We start from the raw sequence: 22,091 nt of genomic DNA on the forward strand, positions 1-22,091 counted from the left end.
TTTTAAGTTTGTTAAAGTTGCCTACCAAGAGTTTATGATTTAATTATCAAGTATAGAACAAGATTATTTAAAGATACTTTGCCACTTTTTAAAACTTTTTGGGTTTTCATTCATTTTTTACTCAAATTAAACAAAAACAAAAAAAAATACATCGAACTATTGAGATATTGAGTAAAAAAAAAATACTAAAATTTAATAAAAGTATTTGATGATAATTTCTTTGCATAATATAATTTTAGGTGGAAAATTTATAAAAAATGAAAAATATACTTACGGATACTTTTTTGAAATCATCACGTCTTATAACATCAGAATATTTTGGCGGATCTTGATAATATCTAGGTGCAGGTTCACACCTCAGTGAATCTCGAGGTGGGTGCTCTTGGTACTTGGGCGGCCTGTCGAATTGACGATACTTGGATGACGGGTCAAGCTGTTGCTGATGTTGATTGGGTGGAATTTGTCCAAGATGACACTCACCGACCGACTCACTTGATTTAATCAATTGCTGGTGATTGCTTGATGCTCCATTAATCTTTGGTTCAGATTTTTGATTACTGCACTTAATACCTTTATCACGTTTTTCGTTTTTATCTTTGCTATCTTTTTTGTCATCAACTCCCATTGTCGTAATACCCGTTTCATGTTGATTAGTTTTTTCAGCTGATCGATGACATTTACTGTGACGAGTCTCGTGTTTAGGTGCCGGATCTATTTGGTAATAAGTTATGTCACGTTGATTTAGTGACTTTGATTTTATTTCCTGTGGTATAACATACGGATGCTGCTGTTTATTATTATCTGGCTGTAATTGATTGCGTGGATATTTATCGTCATATAAGTAACTGACGAAATCATTTGACTGACATGATAGTGTTTGACTTATTGTTCCGAGTTTAGTTGAATTTTGCTGAGACTTGTACTTTTCTTCAAACTGTGAATAGTTATAAGTGCTGAATCCAATTTGATTAAAATTATGACTTAAATTTGCTGAATCATAATCTGTTGACGTAACAGCTTCCATATTTATCTGTAAAAAATTTATTTATTAAAAACTCAAATGCTTTTGTATTAATTAATAATAAGTATAATTTATTTACCCTATTTACTATCTATCTATTAATACTTTGATGAATAATCAATTTACAACGTATACCCAATTGTATAGAATGATTGATTACTGAATGCACTTTATGTTTTAACTAATTAATTATGTTTTCAATTAATGTACTTGTTTGTTCACAGACTATTGTTCTGTACCAAAATGTTTTATTTATTGTTTAACTTAAAAAATATTATTGTTTTGTTGGATGAACCATTAAAAGTTTAAGGAATTCAAAATTCTGAATAACTGAGATTTAAAGTTAAAAAAAGCAAGAAAATAAAACGTGTAAAATAACAAGCTTAAGGAAGAACTAAAGTTATAGCACACAAGTATATGAAAAAAACAACATAAAGAAAGAAAGAAAAAGGTATATGAGAAGAACATGAGAAAAGAGAGAAAGTTGTTGAACCGTAAAAGAGAAAAGCCACCAAGCGGATAAAACGACAATCTCCCGGCAATGCCACTGAGGATTTGGATCACTCATCTCTAAAATGAAACCCGAATTACAAAGGCAAATCACAACTTTTCTCGTATTACATAACAGTAATAATAATAATAATAATATCTTTAAATTATTTAAATTAACATAAACAAATTTAAAGTTGCCAAATATTATAATTCAATAAAATACATAATATATTTTATATTCATGCTTCAATTTATCTTGACCCGACGTAAACATTCAAGGAGAAATTTTTAAATCATGAAAAATATTTTTCACAAGTTAAATAATTTAACAAGCGGTAAAGTTATTTTTTTTTCTTTTAACTTCCACGAGCGAATAATAATAATAAAGTAAAGACTAAAGTCAGAAGGGTTGACGACGACAAGTCAACATGAGCTAAGAGGGATGACCTTCGTTAAAGAATATCCTAGATGCACCTGGTACACGATTATTCCTTCTAGTACAATTTACACCCTCGTATAAATATATATGTATATATATACCGATACACATGCTGTTTCCCAGTCTCTATCCGTCGTTACTTGTTACGTATATATAAAAAATAAGAGCGTAGGAGAGGTATGACTGATATATTGATGTCCAATTTATTACATACAATGTGCTGAGCGTAAAGGGGACGTACAAAATAACTTTAAATCAATAAAATAATTTTTTATGAAATATTGTCACTAAAAAATATAGGATTAAAATTAATAGTATGAAATATTAGGGTTAATCTCAAGATTAAGTGTCAGACATTTTTCAAGTTTTAAAAATCATTGATAATAAAATTTATTTGTTATTAAAATTTAAAAATAATACCAATAAAAAAAAATAAAAGTATGGGGATAAAAAATAAAATGGTATAGAGAAGCATTGATATTTGTAGAGTTATTTTGTTCCTTTTGTCGGAGACTGATTGTAGTTGATAACAAAAGCCCAAAGAAGCAAACAACACACGCAGCAATATGTCGAGACGATATATATGTCTATAATATTTCCGTGACCACGACATACAAAATTGTGTACTCCTCCTTCACCACCGTCACCACCTTCACCACCTACTTCATCTTGTCATCCTCATTTTACTTTGGTTGCTTTACGTGGAATCCTCCACAGGACATTTATATTTACGCACTTGTACGGATAAAAATCCCAGTAGGGTGTACACAAAAGTGCGAATAGGCACGCCTGCGTTGGCTCTTTAATCTTCATGGATCAAAATGATGGGTGAGAGACTCCCGTTGCTACACTACTTCTCTTTCCTCTATATGTATATCTACGACTACAACTATTGCTGGTGAACAACGAGTGAGGGTAAATCTGTCGGTCCTTTGCTTTAAGAACACGATTGCTTCATGAATTCAAGTGAAACCCTAACAGCATTTCAAAGGAAAATTTACAAGCCGCAACAGAAACAAAAGGAAAAATAAAAAAAAGTCTCATTGTAATTAAAATTTAACTTTTGAGATTCTTATATGAATAAAATACATTTAAGGCGCTTCCGATGCTTTCATTTTATACCCACACTCTCATACCATAAAATTAATCAAAAATTTTATATTAATTAAATAGTGAAAGTTATTTTGAAAAAAATTTTATAAAATTTGTCAACTTGTCCACCAACATCTTTTTTGTTTTTCTTTAGATATATCTATTTCTTGTTATATAATTTAAATGAAAGAAAAATATATAAGATCTTGTAGTATTCCTTTTCTATACATTTTCATTTGTTTTCATCTCGAGCATGAATAAAACAGAGAAAATGAGCACTTGTTATTTATTTTAAGACCACTGCAACATACTTGAATCTCCTTGCGCTTCGTCATACTCGTTTGTTTTTATTATTATTATTATTATTATTATATTTTTATTTATTTCTTTACTTGATCCATAAAGTCCTTGCTACAATTTATTTATTTTTAAATATTTTTTTACTTGAGCACCGAGAGTTTTGTTGTAAGCATCAAGTCGCGACTTTTTTACCTGAGTGCTAAAAAGTAAACCGCTTTTTTATTTCACCCCAAGTACAACTGTCTTTTTTCAACTTTGTACACTCAGACGACTCAGACACACACTACCTAGGTACTTGTACTTGATTCTTGGGCTCGAGTGAGCGAAAAAGTTAAAGAAATAAGTAAATTATAAATAACACGGTATACAAAACATGTTGGTACCTTATGTGGTTTGTATGCTCACCTATAAGATTATGCCTTACTTTTCTTTATAATATATACAATTCCGCGTTATAAATATAAACAAAAAGAACTACGGAAAAAAAAATATTAATGAACATGACGAACAAAATATTTATATCATGGAATAGAAATTATTGTAAGTGAAAAATTTTAAAACAAGAGTAGAAAACACTCAACGTTTCGCGCCCAAAGTGTTGTACTAAATTTTAACTTTTTATATTTTACAGCTAGATCGTTAGAAGAAAAATTTTTTAAAATTTATCTGGCGCATGAGCTTTGAGTTTCTTTATCATTTAAAATATCGTATGAAGAATATTTTATTTTAAATTTAAAAAAAAAAAAAAAAAAAAAAACTATGAATAAAATGAAAAATGAATAAAAGTTCAAAGCTTTAGTTTCACCAATCTATTCTGCGATTCGTATCTCATATCAAATAGTTCATCATCATATATATATTTCTCTATATATTAGTATTATATATAGGAATTAACACACAAGGGAATTTAGTTAATAAAATAGGAATGCAAGTGCGAGTAAATCGATACCCGTATTATATTATTCACTGCGACTCTTATTCAACTTTAAAATTAAGCTCTGCATGCTCGTTGTATGACCATGCAAATGAAAGAGCGTCAAGCAAATATCACACTAACGCTCTCAAATAATCGCCCGCATTTATTTTTTTTTCCTCAATCCGTTTAATTAATTTAAAATAAAACAAAATGAGCTTTATTGTACCACATCATACAAATGTTGTCAATAAAATTTAGAAAAAAAAAAAAAGAAAATAGGTATTAAATGAGGAAAAGCGGCCATGCGAAAATTAAATATAAGTTAGGGTACAAACAAATAGTATATATATTTTATATATTTAATCTGAGACAATTTCCCTGGTAGCTAAGAATAGGAGCCAAATGCTTTGTCTAATGGAGTGAGAGAAAAATCCCACAACAATTTCCCCATTGGGGACCTTCTCGTTTTGATACACTCTTCTGTACAGATAGAGTAGTTCCCGGTATGGAAAGAGTTTCTAGACTGAAATAACGAATGGAAAATGTAATGAGAAAGATGAGAAAGACGAGTACGAAGACGCGAACAGGAAGACTACGTAACAACCGTCACCAAAGATATCTAACCCTCAATATATATATATATATATATATAATACTTAATACTTTTACTTCTACTTGACTCAATACTGTTATATATCTATATAGTACTTTTACTTCCGTTACTACTGTGATTTTATTTCCAAGACTCATCTCTCCGTTGGGGATGTTCTAACTTTTCAATCAGCCGTTACTACTACATTCACTGTATGTCTATATATATAATTTAATTCAAGTGAGATAAAAAAATTTTAAACAAGATGGTGCATTTAAAATTTATAAAATCTCAAAACTTGTTCGTTAACTTTAATTTTTAAATACTTTATAAATTTTATCTTTTTAGCAAAACTTGTCCAATTATTTTATTTATTATATTAGATAAATTAAATATTTATTAAAGTTTAAAGGTTTGAAAACATAAATTGTTATTGGATAAAATAATCTTTGTAGCAAATAAAATGTTATATGTTTAAAGTTCCATTGAAATGAAAAATTGAATATCGGAAATCTGTTGATAGAGTACTACGTAAAGTAAAAAGTAAAAATAGTATAAGGTTCTGAAGATTGAAGACATGCTACGAACTCAAGAAAAAATATTTTAGAAGAATGAAAGAAAATTAGAAAAAAAAATGAGACTATGAACTGTCCGTGGATCGAGTCCACGTGAGAATATTTTTGTTTTCAGAATAATTTAAAAAATCTAAATGTAATCGAACAAAAAATATTTCACTTGAATTGATTTAATCGATTGTAAAAATAAATTAAAATATAGAGTAAAAAATTATAAATACATAAATGACAATTGATAAAGCACAAAATTTACAAAGAAATAAAATAAAATAAATCCTTTGTCGCGACACATTTTATTATGGTTATTTACTCTTTGCTATTCATGTATAAATACCGTATTGTCTACTCCTTTTATATTTCACACTTTTACTTATAAAAAAAATTAAAATAAAACAATAGAAAATGAAACATAAAAAATAAAAAAATCAATCTTTATTTTTTTTTTCCGATTGCTTTTCCATTTAATCCCGCTTTTCTTTCATTTTCATCACTTTCACGAATGTTTACTGAATAAATTGTACAAAACTCTGGTGGAGTATTAAAAAAAAAAAATAAAAAAAATTACTGTGTTTTCCAACATGTCCACAGATAGATGTCAATCAATGTGACTGTTTTAAAACGGCTAAAATTTTATTCATTCACGTGCAAATATTTATTTATTTTGTTTTTTTTTTTTTTTATTCATTGCTTACTTACGCAATGACAATTTAAAATTTTAAAAATAAAATAAAATTAATTCCATGATTTATGACAATTGAGTAAAATATAAAAGTATATATTTTCCTTTGTCTAAGAATAAAGAATAGGGACAAATTCGAAAATAGCTGACTTGGATATAAATGCGGACGTAACATGAAAGACGTTAGCGCTTTTTTTTTTATCTACGACACAAAGTAGCACTTTGCCAAATGACTCGAAACTTTTAGGGTGTAAAGAAGTGACTTCTGAACGATTGTACCTCTGATTCTTTTTTTTTAATAATAAATTAAAATAAAAATAATAATAAAAAACAATTTAAATGAATTAGTCGGAAAAAAAAAATATATACTTGACTATTGAAAACAAGTATTGATAAAATTTACTTATAAATATTTATTGGTGTCGAGGAAGAATAATAAAAATATTTAAAAAACATTAAAGAAAAAAGTGAGAAAGGATCAGGCAGGATCTACACCCCAAATCCTTGTTGTCCATTAAATATACTTTAGTATATTATATAAATCTCATATACATATATATAAGTATTGAAACATTGCTATAACACTTATGTATACATATAATATACTCTTATATTTTTGATGTGTGTAAAGCTATACATTATACGTAATAGAAATTTGAATGATCTCTCCCTTTATCCAGCGCTAAATCCGGCTTTAATCTTTGCCGACGTATACTTGTGACGAATGGATTTAACTTGTCGTAATATACATATAAATTACTTTAGTAAATTTTATTGATTTTTATTTCTAAATTTAAAAAAATAATTATTTTTAAAATCAATAGTTTATCACGTAACTAATATTGGAGAAGGATTAACTTAAATTGAATATAAAATAAAAATAAATATGAACCAACAAAAAAAGAAATAAAATAATAGATAAAATGAAAAATTGAAAAATATGACAGGAGAAAACAGTAGTTGGGCCGGATTACTCAGCCAATTTACCATAAACCTAACGGTTTATGGAAGCTAAATATCCAGCAGACATTGGGCAAAAGAAAAAGTTGCGGTTTAATCGACCGAGAATTAAGCGTTCGACCAACGGGAAAAACAAGATAAGGATTTATTAAAATATTTAAAAAATAATAATCATTATTGAGTTTTATTATGGGATAAATGTTAATTAATAAAAAACGCTGAGCACTTAAACATTTTTACGCAATAACACCCCGACAATTTTTTAATAAAATAAAATTTAGTAAAAGCTCTATTTAATTATTTGAGCAAAGCAATGTACGGGAGTTAGTTACTTTGTATAAAAAAATATATAAAGAAAGTTAAAAAAGTAAAGAGAAGATAATTTGGTGGAAAATTAAAAATGAAAATTAAAAATATATTTAAGTTTTAAGTATCTTTTTGTTAAAAAACAGAATAGAGAGAAAAGTGTAAACGGAAATTCAAAGAGTGTTACTACAGTAGTAGTAACTCGTCTCTGGGGAATGCGATAATTAAAAACGCTTGACTTGTGACTTAGTTTTTTGCTGAGAAAATGAAAAATGCTATGAGGGGGTTATTAAATATATTATCATGTTGAGAAATTATTTAAATAATTATTCAGAGAATAAATGTAATTTTAAAATGAGTGGGTGTGTGTGTGTACGAAAAATTCATTTTTTAATTTAACTTCAAGTCCATTACTTTTCTCAAACATAAATAAAACAAAGGACAAAAATTATAATACAAATAAATATTAAAACTCACCATGGAAATTAATCGTGGATTTATCCATACTTGTTGCATATTATCGTCAAGATAACGTTTTGCTATTTTACCAATATTACCGTGTGATTCTTTTTTCTGCAATGGCAAAACTTGAGGAACTTCGATATTCGCACTAGCTCTGTAATAATAAATATAGTTATTAATTTTCTACATCAACGGTTTGTTTTATATATTTTTTTTTAATATAAAATGTTATAGCGGCATTAAAGTTTAAGCGAATATGTAAATGTTAATAAAGCTGTTGCTTCAGACGGTAACTAATTAATTTATCGCTCAATTGCATACAGTAAATACGGTAATTATATATATATTTAAACGTGTGGCTTATGTTAATATTCTATTCTACAGTAATTAAATGCTAACAGTGTCAGATGCTTACAAACTTTTATTTAGATCTTCCTGCACAATCACACACGTGTCTCTCTATTCAAATAATCCATTTCATTAAAAAAAATATTCTGCTGCTAATAGACCCAAGTATCCGTAGTAATTTAGTATAAATAAAACGGGTGATTGAGTTTAAAACTAAACTACTAGCTCAAGTCCTTTTCATACAAAACTTTAACAAACAATTAACCAACGCAATGTTTGATATTCCAAGCAAAATATACTATATAAATTATCTATTCAATTTCTATACGAAAATAAATAAAATTTAAAATTAATAAAAAAAATATTATAAATCTATCTGGATGTATATATATTTATCTAAAAACTCTAACATACTCGATTATAAAATTTCCATTAATATAAGTCTTTTATTATTATAATAAAATTCTTTAGTGTAGATTTTGTGAAAAGTTTAGCAGGATGTAAGACCCTTGAAACTCGATTTATTCGACAGCGCAGACAACAAGGAGAGTAGTCCGTATCCTAAAGTTTTATTAACTTTTTCTCTCAGGAGGGAAAAGCGAAATGCGGAAAAACCAGGTGGATTCCAGACGGCATGTCAGGCTCAAGAGAATTCCACACTGTTTTGATATCGTACTATTTTTATTTTTATTCTCTACATACACTTACGGAAATTCTTAAGCTATAACAATAAAAAAAAGTATTTTTCGTACCAAGATAAACATTAAATAATAATAAAATTTATTTTTATAACTAATTCATCTCATTGCTCTTAATTAAATAAATCGACCATTTACTACAAATTTTTTTAAGAACCAATTCATTATTATTTTTATATTAAGCAAAAGTTCATTAAAATAAATTTTAAATGACGTAAAGTAAAAATAAAAAAAAAGAAACAGGAAATGAAACCGGTGGCGCCGATTAACAGCAAAGCTTGCAACTAGAATCCGCGAGAGCTTTTTCCGAGTTACCATCAGACCGAACGTGAAAGCGCCGAATGCGGATAAAAGCTCTAGGGGCGCGTTTTCCTTTTAGACGGAAAAGTAACTGATACTTCAGTCGATAAAAAAGAAAATTTTATTACAACATTATAATTTATTTATTTCTATATAAAAAAATTAAATGCAAATTGTTAATTAACTAATATTGAATAGTAATTTTTTTTTAGATATTAGTGCACATGACGTTTGTCTTAAAAAAAAAAAAAAAAAAAGTGATGATAGTAATTGACGGGTAAAAGAAAAATATTTAAATAAAGAGACTTTGTAATTATACAATTTCAATTAAAAAGTTTGTTAAAAAATATATATATCATATTTAGACGATATGCCCCCAAGTTTAAAACAGTTTGACAAGTTAAGTCAAAACTTATCCGATTGATTGACATTTCTAATTAGAAATTTTTTTTTACTTTAACATATTTATTAATATAATTTCGTTATTCCATATTTCTCTTGATAAATTTATTTTCTTCCATTGATACATTATTCCAAGTCTTTTAAATATAATAAATAATAACCACTATTTTAAACATTTTCGAAAGTTCTGACATTTAAGAATAAAACTTAATATTTTGAATAAAAACAATTAGAGAGAAATAAGTTTCCGTCAGTTAGAGAAATATTATTCATGTAATCGTTAGTAATTAAAATAAATTAATAACGAGATATAAAAAAAAAAAATTATTTAATGTCTGGTAAGCATTAGCACATAAAAAATAAGTTAACAATTGTAATTCATTAAATTTTAGCAGTTGAACGATCTTCAATAGATAAAGAGATAACAAGTAAAGCTTTTTACTATCCAACAGACATACTCATAATTTAAATCATCAAACAATTATCGATTTTAAAAACTCTCGACTCATCAAAATAATAGATATTTTTTTTCAAATTTTCAACAGTAATTAATTTAAAAGTGCTAATGGTAACCAAATATTAATTAACTTGTGTTTTATACTCTACTCTATGATATTATATATATATATATAGATGTACATTTGTAGTATAATATTACGAGACACGGATTAACTCGACAATTTAAACAGTAGTATTATATTCTCTTTGATTTAATTCAAACATACATTAAAATTTTAATTCATTAGCGTAAAGCCCGCATCATTAAATCTCATATACTATTTTATTTATTTGCACTGATATACAGCTGGATACTCTATACTCTATTAAATTAAATTAGTTCATGGGAATATGGTTAGTAAACACATGCACTCGTGTCAAAATATTCAGACTCAATATTTTAAATTTAATCAATAAAGTATTTAAATTTATAAAAATTATTTTTGACTAAAAAAAAACTATAAGCTCTTACGAGCTGTAATTTTAATTAGGATTATCAGTAGATAGATAAAAAAAATAAAATAATAATAATTTAAAGCTTACAGTGTGAAATCTCTAAGCAGCTTTGGTAAATTTAAATATTTTATAAAGTTATAGGTCGAAATAGAAGGATAGATTAAAGTTTAAGTAATATTTTTTTGGTGTAATGATAAAATTACGTTGAAAATGTTTTGTCTGATGGTAATAAATTTATGACAGCGTATTATTAAAATTTTTTTCTCATCACCCTTATGTTGATTAAAAAATTCATATAAAACCCAGACCGCATGATCGAACGGTATCCACACCATCCACACTATACATATACTGTACACCAGACAAGTGGGCACTCATGTACCCTACTTGCTCTGCTGTGCCTCGTCTTCACTTTTTCCTTCATCTCTCTTCCCTCTATACTACATCCCCTGATCCACTGTACCCTCTCCTCTATTCTCTATTCTCTATCCTCTATCGATATCCCATATCCCATATTACACTTCTTTTTTATATAAATTTAATATTTTTTAACAGTTTCCTCTTCTCTGTCACTCTCAATGAAATATCTTTACATAACTTGCTACCACGATGATCATCAGAATGATCAAGTACTACATATAGTGTCAAGTCTGTCATTTTATATTCCGTGACAGAGTTTATCATAAGTCAATTTTATATTATTTTCATAAATATTTTTATCTACTCAATTTTATTCTATTTGTTACAAATTTAACGACCAAATTTAGCCCCAACTCTAATAAAAAATTTTACAAAAATAAATTGTATAAATCATCAAGTATATTTTTAAGTCTCATAAATTTATAACATAAAATTGGAAAAATATAAATGAAGAAAGTTTTTATGATAGTAGTTATAATTTTCTACAAAAAACTTTAAAAACAATATTTTTAATAAAAAACAAATATAAAGTCTTTTAATTTTATTTAAAATATATAGTGTAGAAATATGTAGACAAAGACAAAAAAATATTGTCATGTGAAATTTAGTAACAACGTTCAGTCAGTAATATCCTAATATCGAAATGACAATGCACTTTGTAAGCACTCGAATAAAACAAAAAAAAAAAAAAGTAATAAAATATGCCAACTGACCAACCATGAGATTATTATAGCTCTTGTGTGTAAAACTTTCAGCAAACTAATCCTATCTATTTAATGGACAAACCACTGTACTACCCCAATGTCCCCAATATGGACAATAATACAACTGAGGTAAAGTCCCATTAAAATTTACCGTCTGCATCAACTAACTTTTATTGTATTAACTAGCCAGTAAAAGTCATAAAGTAAGACTAAAATAATAATTACCTTTGTTTATTATTAGTAACAATTGGCATAGGAGTTGGAATTCGAGGTGGAGGTACAGGAATAACTTTGCGTCTTCCATTGACAGGTTGATGTATTGATGGAGTTAAACGACCAGTTGGAGCAATTCGTCCAGCCGTACGTGGCTTATCTGATCTCACGTCCATTTTTTCTTGGTCTAGAAAAAAAAATTCAACTTTAATTTTATATTATTTACAAATAATATAGTTTTTATATATAAAAGTTAACATAAGTCAAGTGACAGAGCTTCTTGACGAGTATACCTCTGGATTCATTAGTAAAGTGACAGACATACTCTAGAGCTTTACCAAGACTAGGTCTTACTATCATACTGTAGCTTTAGTACCGCAGATATAAGAAATGAAAACTGTAATATCAACTCTGTCCATTTATTTAACGACAAAATAAATTTTTACGATAATTTTATTTTTAAAAATGTAAAAATTTATTGACCACAGTACAGATATGTGGGTTTAGAATTTTTATATTGAAGATCAACTCTGTTGTTATATTAGTAATGTAATATAATATCATTTTCATTATTATTAATAAAGTCCTTTTCAGCATAATTTTATACAATAGGAATAAAGATAATGAATGAATTCAATAAAATAACGTACGCACCATGAAATGTATACGAGATATAATTTTTATTATATTTTATATAAATTATTATGAATATTGATATCCAAGTACACTTAAAAAAATATTAATTAATGCTTTTTTATGTTACCCAGTGTATACATATGATGAATTAAATACTCGCATAAGTAAATTTATATATATATCACAAACTTACTCGTTAAAATAAAATGTATATTTTTTTAAATTCAACTACTTGTAATTAAAAAAAAAGAAAAAACTATTTTAAATTTTATCTCTCTTAAATTCCAAGATACGTGTATTTTATATCAAGTGCTACGTGAAATTTGTTCAACTAAAAATAAAAAATTGTTGAAAAAAAAAAAAAATGAAAGGAACAAAATAATAATAATTACAGAGTTGAACTTGAAATAAAATCTGGAGTTAATCCAGACTTGTTGATGTCTTTCTGTACTTGTTCTTCTTCATCTTCTTAAATTTGATCTTTTTTGTCTTTATTCTGGTTCTACGAATTCTCCCGCGGAGAACAAATAACCCATTATAAGTATCAATACGTCTCAATTACCTCCTACACATGTTATAGATAACGTGACATTTCGTAAATTAGTTATCAAATAAAGTTTCTGCAAAAAAATTAAGTACAGGAAATAGTTTTTATTTTTTTTGCGGTCTAGAGTTCTGATGGATAATAAAAATAAAATTAAAAAGGTTTAATAAAAATAAAATATCAAGTGAGAAAAAAAGTAATGGAAAGATGTGTCATGTGTTTTCACAAGAGTACTAGCGACCTCATTGAGAAAATGACCATGTACCTTGTCTCTTAAGATACTTGACAAGTGTTCTCGATGAACGAAAAAAAAAAAAAATTTATGTGTTACCTTAGAAGAAAAATATCTTTTGTATTTTAGAGAAATGAAAAGTTGTAAAAAATATATGGACAAAAATATGAAAAGACTGTGGTTTTTAATGTTTTAGACTTTTACTTTTTATTACTTTTTTTTTTAAACAAGACAGCATTGTAATTTATTTTTTTTAATAATAACAATAAATAATCAAAAATTTTTTAAACATTGAGAGTAAATTAAAAAAAACTATAGCTTGTTTAGCAAAATAATCTCATTAAACGAACAAACAAAAAAGTGAAACCGCTTAATCTCTGAAGCTTTTATACTCCAATGTCTTTTGTGAGTTTTTATTTGCTGATTTGTGGCCAAAAAAACTGTTTGATATACATTTCAAGTGAACCCATGGAGAAATGACTTCGAATATAGAGAGAAAGAGAGGGACAAATAAAGAAAAAGAGCTCGTAGTATCGTAAAAACAATAGACGCATCTGCTTAGCAAATTGAAAAAATAATCACGTTTTCGCAGTAATATTGTCGCGAGCTAGCGAATGAGGACGCGTGTAATACAATAACCCACCCTCAAGTCAAAACAACGAACATGTAAAATAATAATAAAAATAAATAAACAAAAAATAAAATAGGAAAATAAAGATACTGGAGATTGGGGAGTGTTAAAAGAAGAGAGCGAGTCAAAGACTGGTAAAGAGAGAAAAAAAATGGTGTATGTATATATGACAGTAGATGAGTGCAGCAAGTCGTGCAGGCAGTAGTGCAAAAACAATGTGCCGTGTAGACAAGAGATGTACTGAGTATACAAAATTATTCACCCATCAGCACTGTCCTTAACTCTAACACTGAGATACTTGTCACATGATATTTGCTGTCCAGTATAAAAAATTCAATATAATCCAGAGAAAAAAAAATTTTTTTAAATTATATCTTTCAAGTCCAGTTAATTTAAAAAAAAATTAATACGCTAATAACTTTTGAACGATAAAGATTTTAATTACAATTTTCTCCCCGAGTCTTAGACTGATTTCAGTATAAGTAAATACAAGTATATATAACAAAGTAATTTAATGGAGAACTGTGAACTGCAGAGTACTTGCTAGTAGACGGACAAACGTTTTAAATTTAAATATTTTTAATTACACAGAACAAATTTAATTAACCCGAAAACTATAATTTAAAATATAAACTATTTATATATTACAAGTCAGTTGATTAAATTTTATTGATTAATATCTAGTTAATTAAAAAAAAAAAAAAAAAATACCAAGAATGATAATTAATCATAAAAATAAACTATTAGAAATATAAGATAGCATTTAAATATTTAAGTAACAGTGATATACAGGAACATTGTTCAGGCTTCTTAGCAGCCATAGAAAGTCTTTATATATTATTCACCTATTGGATTCTATATTGGAATAGTCGATGTATCATCGCTGACAATACAATTGGTATAGAGTTGTCAATAAAAATAAACGATTTATCATACAAACTATCGTAGATAATTAAATGTGATGACCATTGACTGATTCGACATAAATTGTAACAGAAGGTTAACAATCACGATTGATATCGTTTGTCACTTAAAGCCTTAGAGAAATGACACAGAGCTGACGTCAGCTAGTGGAGGATCCAAAACTTTATCACACACCTAACAAGATCCGCTACAGAGTTTCCAGTCACAGTTTGAATCAAAATCGTACCTTCTACCGCTACTCTGAGGATTAAATGTCCGGTCAACCGAACTGTCTACATCGATTATCAAAGACTACAAAGACCAGAAGTCATTTGGGAATATTCAAACTAACCACGGTTAGGAGAAAGAGACATTTTAATTACGTTTCATTTTTTTTTTTTCTATCAACTTTCGTCAATTAAAACTAACTTTGATTTAATTGTTAATAGATCAGGGCATTACTTTGATCAATTACTACTATTATTATTATTTCAATGTGTGCAAGATTAGGATTAATTAGTACGACTTATTATTTTAATTTTTTAGTAGACGAGAATAATAATAAATTAAACATTATTTTAAATAAAAACCTGAAAAGTAATTATGAATAAGTAAAATGAAGAAAGTATGTGAATAATATATAACAGCAGCAGCATCAGAGAGTCTAGTCGGAAAATAACATTGATAATTAGGTAGCACAAATCCTCTGCTACATAAATATCAAGAGAAATACGAGAATTATGAGCTTTTTCTGTTGCTATATTTTATTTATATTTTAATTAAAACTAAAAAAATTTAATTAATTAATTATTAAAGCACAAATAACTAATGAAGAGAATTTTGTCTATTTCATTTTGTTCACCCCCTATGCATAAAACAATAAATGTCATTAAAATAATCACAATTACTCTATTTTCTCAAAATTATTATTCAGTCTCTTTGCTTTAAAATTCTAAAATTACGAGACCATAAAACTCAACTGCTGTTAACAGATGGAATTAGTATACTTATTCTATTCTATAATCATTTATTATATAATAAAATAATAATAATAATAATAATAATAATAACGATGATGGATACTTGGTTTAGTATCCTGTGAAAAAAAATTCGACTTAAAAATTTTTCTACTCCTGAATTCTTTTAAAGTTTAAAAATATCTCGAGTTCATTTTAGAGGGAATTGTATCGATGTAAAATAATTTAACACTTATTAACTTGACTAATTAAGTTTGTAAATCGCTTTCTCGTAAATTTTGTTGGTTTGAACTTGAATAATAATTTCATGGAGTCGATACGAAAAGTTTTGTCAAAGTTAAACATTGTTGCGGTGTATTAATTTGATTTAATTAAATCTGATATCGGGTTATTGTAAAGTGAGATAGTTGATACTCGTTATGTATTAATAATAAATTATATGCAGGCATAAATGGATATTTGATAACTATTATTATTGTCATTATTATTATTATTATTACTACAACCACAATAACTGGCTGTATTATTCTCGGTCTGAGGAAATATCCGAATCTCAATCTGAGCGGAAGGTGCTGGATATATATTCTCAGTACCCTCACTCAGATAGATCTGAATTGGATAGCACAGAGCTAACTGGATAAAATGGTTTTGGTCTGCTGCACCATCATCCTTCTTTAATGCTTTTTTTTTCTCCAGGCTTAGTCATATAATGGCCACCACCATTTTGACAAAGAGAAATAACATTTTTTTTAGGCATAGATGTGTCGAGTGTTTCTATAGATTTATTATTCCATTGTATTTTTTAATATTTTATCTGTATAATTTTTTGTTTTTTAGTCTATCGATCATAAAATTTTATTTGAAACCCAACTATTTATTCGAAATGAAATTATAATTGGTCGAATATTTTCAAAGATTAAATTTTTATTGAGAATAAAAAACATCTTAGTCATTTTATAAGTGTTCCATTATCGAGAGCTTGTAATTTAGTTTTTATATTTGTTAATAAAAAAATCCCTTTCAAAAATTCTAAACCATAATACCTTTTTATTAGGAAAAAAAAAAATTTAATATAAAAAAGTAAAATGTCAAAAAGTTTATCTCAACTTGAAATATATCACCCATAAAATTCTCAATAACAAATAATTGTTTAAATAAAATTTAAACAAAATAATCTATAAAAAAAAGACATAAAGATAAAAAAATTTATTGTATACAAGAATTTATTGATTAAATACCACAAGGCAGATCAAACATCATAAAGTCAATTTTATAACTATACCACATATATTAAAGCCTCACATATATATAGATTTTATTATGTTGACAGAAATACCATACTGTTGTAATGAAATGATATCAAGGTTCTTAGTACTTCAATAGACTAGTCAAAAGCAAATCTGTGTCGGAAGTATATATCCACATATATTCATATCTATATATATGCCAAATGTTCCTGCCTCCTTTATCCTGTTACATATTAAATTGAATAGCATATGATCAATAGACAACATCCATATAAATGAATTCGTAAAAAAATAATTAAAGGGGAATGTTGTGAATATTAAAATTCATATTTTTGTTCCTCGCTCATACAACAACATATAAAATAATAATAATAATAATAATGATAATAACAAACAAGAGACTTTTGATGAAATAGTGGAAAGTAAAGAAATAAAAAAATTTTTCGATGCAGTTGTGAACATCCCCATGCTAACTATAAATCAGTATGTACATACTAGTGTCATTTGAATGACATTGATACTGAATATTTTGTTTGTTTTCGTATATAGTAGATACATATATGTGTATAACTTTGGTCATATAATATATAACCGATACGATGAAAGTAATAAATAGTTTATCTGTGCGATGTACGTAAATGTGTGTGGGTGTAGAGCTAAGCGGATTATCGCGTGAGAAGTAGTAACATGAGACGATTTTAAAGTAAATAAAAAAAATTAAATTCGGAACTTGCTTGATGTTTATTTCAAATGTTATCTTAAACTATCGCATATTCTCATCATTTTCTGCACGTCACATTATATATAATTCACGATTTATAATAACGATTAAATATATACTTACATGACACGTATACGTGCATGCAATCCTGATTACTAAATAATTATTTAAATTAGCGTAAGTAAAACAGATTTAATATTGTTATTAAATAAATTAAAATGAATTTTTAAAAAGTTACTGTTTCTTTTGCAAGATAATTTAGTTTATAATGCCAAATGAATCCTGTATTATATTTCACAGATAGAAAACATAAAACGCATTCCCTCTAAAAAACTCATTTCAGATTTTCCATGTACGCTTAATAAAAATAAATTCTAGATCCTTTGATCTTCAGATTTATAGAGAATTTTCATTACTCACTGAAACATATTAAATTTAAAACAAACAAATAAAAATAATTTTAAAAAAGAATACGTCACGTTGAATATAAAAAAAATTCAAATGCATGACGATTTTTTTAATCACACTTTTTTTTTAAGTTCGATGGCTTTGTAAGATTTTATCAATTTATGGGTCAAAATTTCGACATAACTACGTGCTGTGATAATAAAAAAAAAATTATGATTTTTTAGTTTTTTAAAAATAATTTTTAGAGCTAAGCAAAAAAAAATATATCCAACAAACAGAGCTTATATACAATTTGAACCCTCATTTTCTGCATTCTGGTTGTGCAAAGGGTTTCGAAACCCTTCTAAAGGTCATGTGTAATGGGTGAAAATGGATCGAACGAAGAAGGGATCTGTGTATGTGTATGTTTATACTCGCATTTTAATACGACCGTAATTATTCCGCTACATTCTCCTGCTATATATGTATAATATACAAAAACCGATTCCGACAATATTCATAGCAACAAAAAAAAAAAAATAAAAATATAATAAATAACGGGTTTTTTCTATATTTGTTCTATGAAAAAAAAGTGTAGACATATTTACGTTCATACATATTATGTATAAAATACCTGAGTATAAACAAAAATATTTTATCGGATAAATTCTCAAGTGTAACATTGGAAATTCTCAAGAGTTACTCTCGGGAATAGAAAGAAAAGTTATTTTGCAACAAAAAAGTATTAAACAGAAGAGTTATGTTAAATTTTCAAACTATTTTCTGATATCATACAAATTTTCATTTTTTTTCTCGTCTTTTTTTTGTCTGGAATGTATAAGAACAAGCGAATCACTTTATACATACGTACGTCGTCGCGATGTATAAATATGCAGCAATCGCTAAAAGTCTGATGGCATATCTCTGCGTATTCATCATATATGTCTGGGTTTCATACATTTCTTCTAAATATTCCTCGTAATTATAAGGAAGAAGAGTTTTCTCACTTAAAATTCAGAATTTATTTATTTAATCTGTATCTTTTCAATTTTTCTAATATGAAGTAAATGATTTATCGAAAAATTTTTCATTCATTATATAAAAATTAAAAAAAAAAAAAGTACGTGAATCACAATATGATAGGTACTCAAGTGGTTTAAAAGTCTATAAATTTTTTTCTTCACTTTTTTGTAACTTATTCATTGTATACAACCCCTAGAAGCTGTTCAATATACCTTATACTTGATGCTTGATAGGGAAAAAGAGATGAAAAAATCAATCCAGCATAAAAATGATCGTTAGTCTAGACTAATTGATATTGCGATTATCCATCTAAGGGTGTCGTCTGTATCAGATCGTTTGGTTCTATGAATTGCGTGAATAATAATTGTGATGCATTTACAACTCTGCGTATATATTTATGACTCTGGTAGTTGTTTTTTAAAAATACAACGAAATTAAATATCTGAATAAGTGAGGGGGCATTTTATCGAATCTAGATCTGCATTTGTTTCACTATTTAAATTTAAAATAACTTTATTTTTTATTATGAATCGTATGATTTATACTTTCATACACCGGACGTTTATATTTAATATTTATAAGTCTATATTTATATATTTCCGGTTCAATTTACTAAATAATTAATAACAAAAAATTTGAAAAAACTTTAATTTTAAATTTCTTCCCGCATTGAAAAGTCATCAATTGTTTAATTAGACAACAGAAAAAAAAACAATGCAAAAAGTGAACAATGAACACGCAATAAATTTAAAGGGAGATTGAAGAGAATAAAAATAGCTGGGTATAGAAATAATATAAAACTAGAAAAGAGAAGATGCCGATTCAAATAGATGGCATATGGCAGTTCAAGTCTTTTTCATTCCCATCCTAATAAACTCCAGTACATCTATATTCTCCATATATACATATATATACTTATACATAACCACTTCTCTTTAGTAATAGTTGAATCTTGTCTACACCCTTACACACACACAGACGGACACACAAATGTATAGATACTCAATATACTCGATTTTCATCCCTAGAGATATATTATCCAGAAGCGTACACGCGAAGCGACTCTCGAATAACCACCAACCCCCTTCTCAATCCACATATCACCCTATTATAGTATCTCCAATAGAGGAGACAAACATTTTTATGTATTTTTTTATATCTATATACAAGTACTAGAGTAACAAAAATATGTTGCAACATAATTTCATAGTTTTATTTCATTTCTCACTAAAAATATAATTGACTAATAAATTTACGTTTAACATAAAATTAGAAGAAAAAAAAAATTGAGTAAACAGAGAAAGTTAATAATCACATTATTTAGTGTTTATAAACACTATACTGTATTTTAAATTTATTCATCTTCTCATTTTGTTATTTTTTAATTTTACTTTTCTTTATCGACTCTTTGTTGCATACAATAATAAAATGCAGGATTCCTATTATGTATATGAGTATATACTAGTTTTACGGTATAGAGGAAAAGAGAATGAGAAAGTAGAGATGAGGTAAAGGTTATAAGGGATTGGTACACCAGGACGAACGGAAGGAGAAGCAGACTAACGAAAACAATAAAGACCGATTCCTTATGCATCGTTGGATATTACGGTTTGAAAGCGTAGCCACGTGAAGAACGCGGAAACTTTATATTCGCCAAGGATCAATTTAAATCACCTTTCTTACGTCTCGATATTTATTTATTTTTTTTTTTTTTAAATTAACAACAAATTTTTATATTGATAAAACTATCATCTTCTGTAGAAAGAACGAAATTAAACAACTTTAATAAAGATTATTTTACCCGCTATTAAATTTATCAGGAGAAAATTTATTATTATTATTATTGTTTTTTTTTTTAATTAATAAAAATAAGTAGACATAAAACTACAAAGGAATTTTCTTTGTCTCTATTAGTACGCAATTACGAGTAAATATTGGCTGTGGAATTTCACGAGGTATTTATAATTTTTATTTGAAATTGATTGAGTTGTAATTACATTATAGTCTGTACTAATAAAACTTTGAGTTCTCATAAATCAAGTGGATACAATCGCTGTTAATTTGAAAACCAGTCAATTGAAATATAAATTATATAAAATATTTTAATTGCTGAGCTCGGACGCAAGTTTGGTCATATTTCGTTACTAGATTGGGATACGAGTGAAATTTTTAAATTCTTTAAAGAAAAAAATAGTATATTACACTACAAGGGAAGAAAGTTGAAATTCCTGCCCTGTGTGATATGATGCCCGAGGCGAAGCCGAGGGCATCATGACACACAGGGCAGGGCTTTTAACTATCTTCCCGTGTGGTGTATACGATTTTTCTTTATACCTGGTCGAAAGTACGTTTATTAATTACATTTTTGAATACTATAAACAACACAACCACGTTCTGCCTTCAGCTGACAGGTCGGCCATGTTTTTTTTATTTGCTCCCTATTGACGCGCCTCTTTCGGACATACATAAAACTTTAATTTTTTTCCGTCTCCCTTTTTTTTTTTGTTGCGTTTTTGATGCCTGCCCCGCGACATTTGAAAGCACGAGCGAAGCGAGTGCGTCTGGTCGGCGGGGGCAGGCATCAAAAACAAAACAAAAAAAAAGACATAATTATACTTATAAAAAATAAAAATAAAAAATAATTATTTTTTTTCGAAAGAAATAAATTTATGCCTATGAACAAGATTTTTTTCCTGCCAATAAATAATATATAAATGAATACATAATCTTTCAATAATTAACCTCGCCTCTGCATCAAAATCTTTTATCACCTCATCCTCGTCCATAGAGTCATCAGATGATACTTTTTCAGTCATTTTATTATTGCAAGTACACTGTTTACTTAACCCTTCAGCACCCGCGTTAGAACAACGTAAAACATTACCCGCGTGATGAGAAAAAGTCTCACGTTTCGGCG

General features: G+C 27.3%; 1 protein-coding gene across 3 annotated transcripts in view; it reads right to left on the reverse strand.

Moving 5' to 3' along the window:
* Positions 1-22,091, reverse strand: part of LOC130675069 (uncharacterized) — a 126,493-nt gene that overhangs the window by 85,294 nt on the left and 19,108 nt on the right. For all 3 annotated transcript variants that reach the window (XR_008991201.1, XM_057480534.1, XM_057480533.1), the window contains exons 2-4: positions 11,886-12,060; positions 7,850-7,988; positions 275-1,030 (exon numbers count right to left, since the gene is read on the reverse strand). Coding sequence is in view for 2 of the 3 variants with exons in the window: in XM_057480534.1 (XP_057336517.1) it covers positions 275-1,030; positions 7,850-7,988; positions 11,886-12,049 (1,059 nt within the window). In the remaining variant the exon portion in view is untranslated. The remainder of the gene's footprint in view (positions 1-274; positions 1,031-7,849; positions 7,989-11,885; positions 12,061-22,091) is intronic.

This window comes from Microplitis mediator, chromosome 9 (genome assembly GCF_029852145.1).
Source record: "Microplitis mediator isolate UGA2020A chromosome 9, iyMicMedi2.1, whole genome shotgun sequence".
NCBI lineage: Eukaryota > Metazoa > Arthropoda > Insecta > Hymenoptera > Braconidae > Microplitis > Microplitis mediator.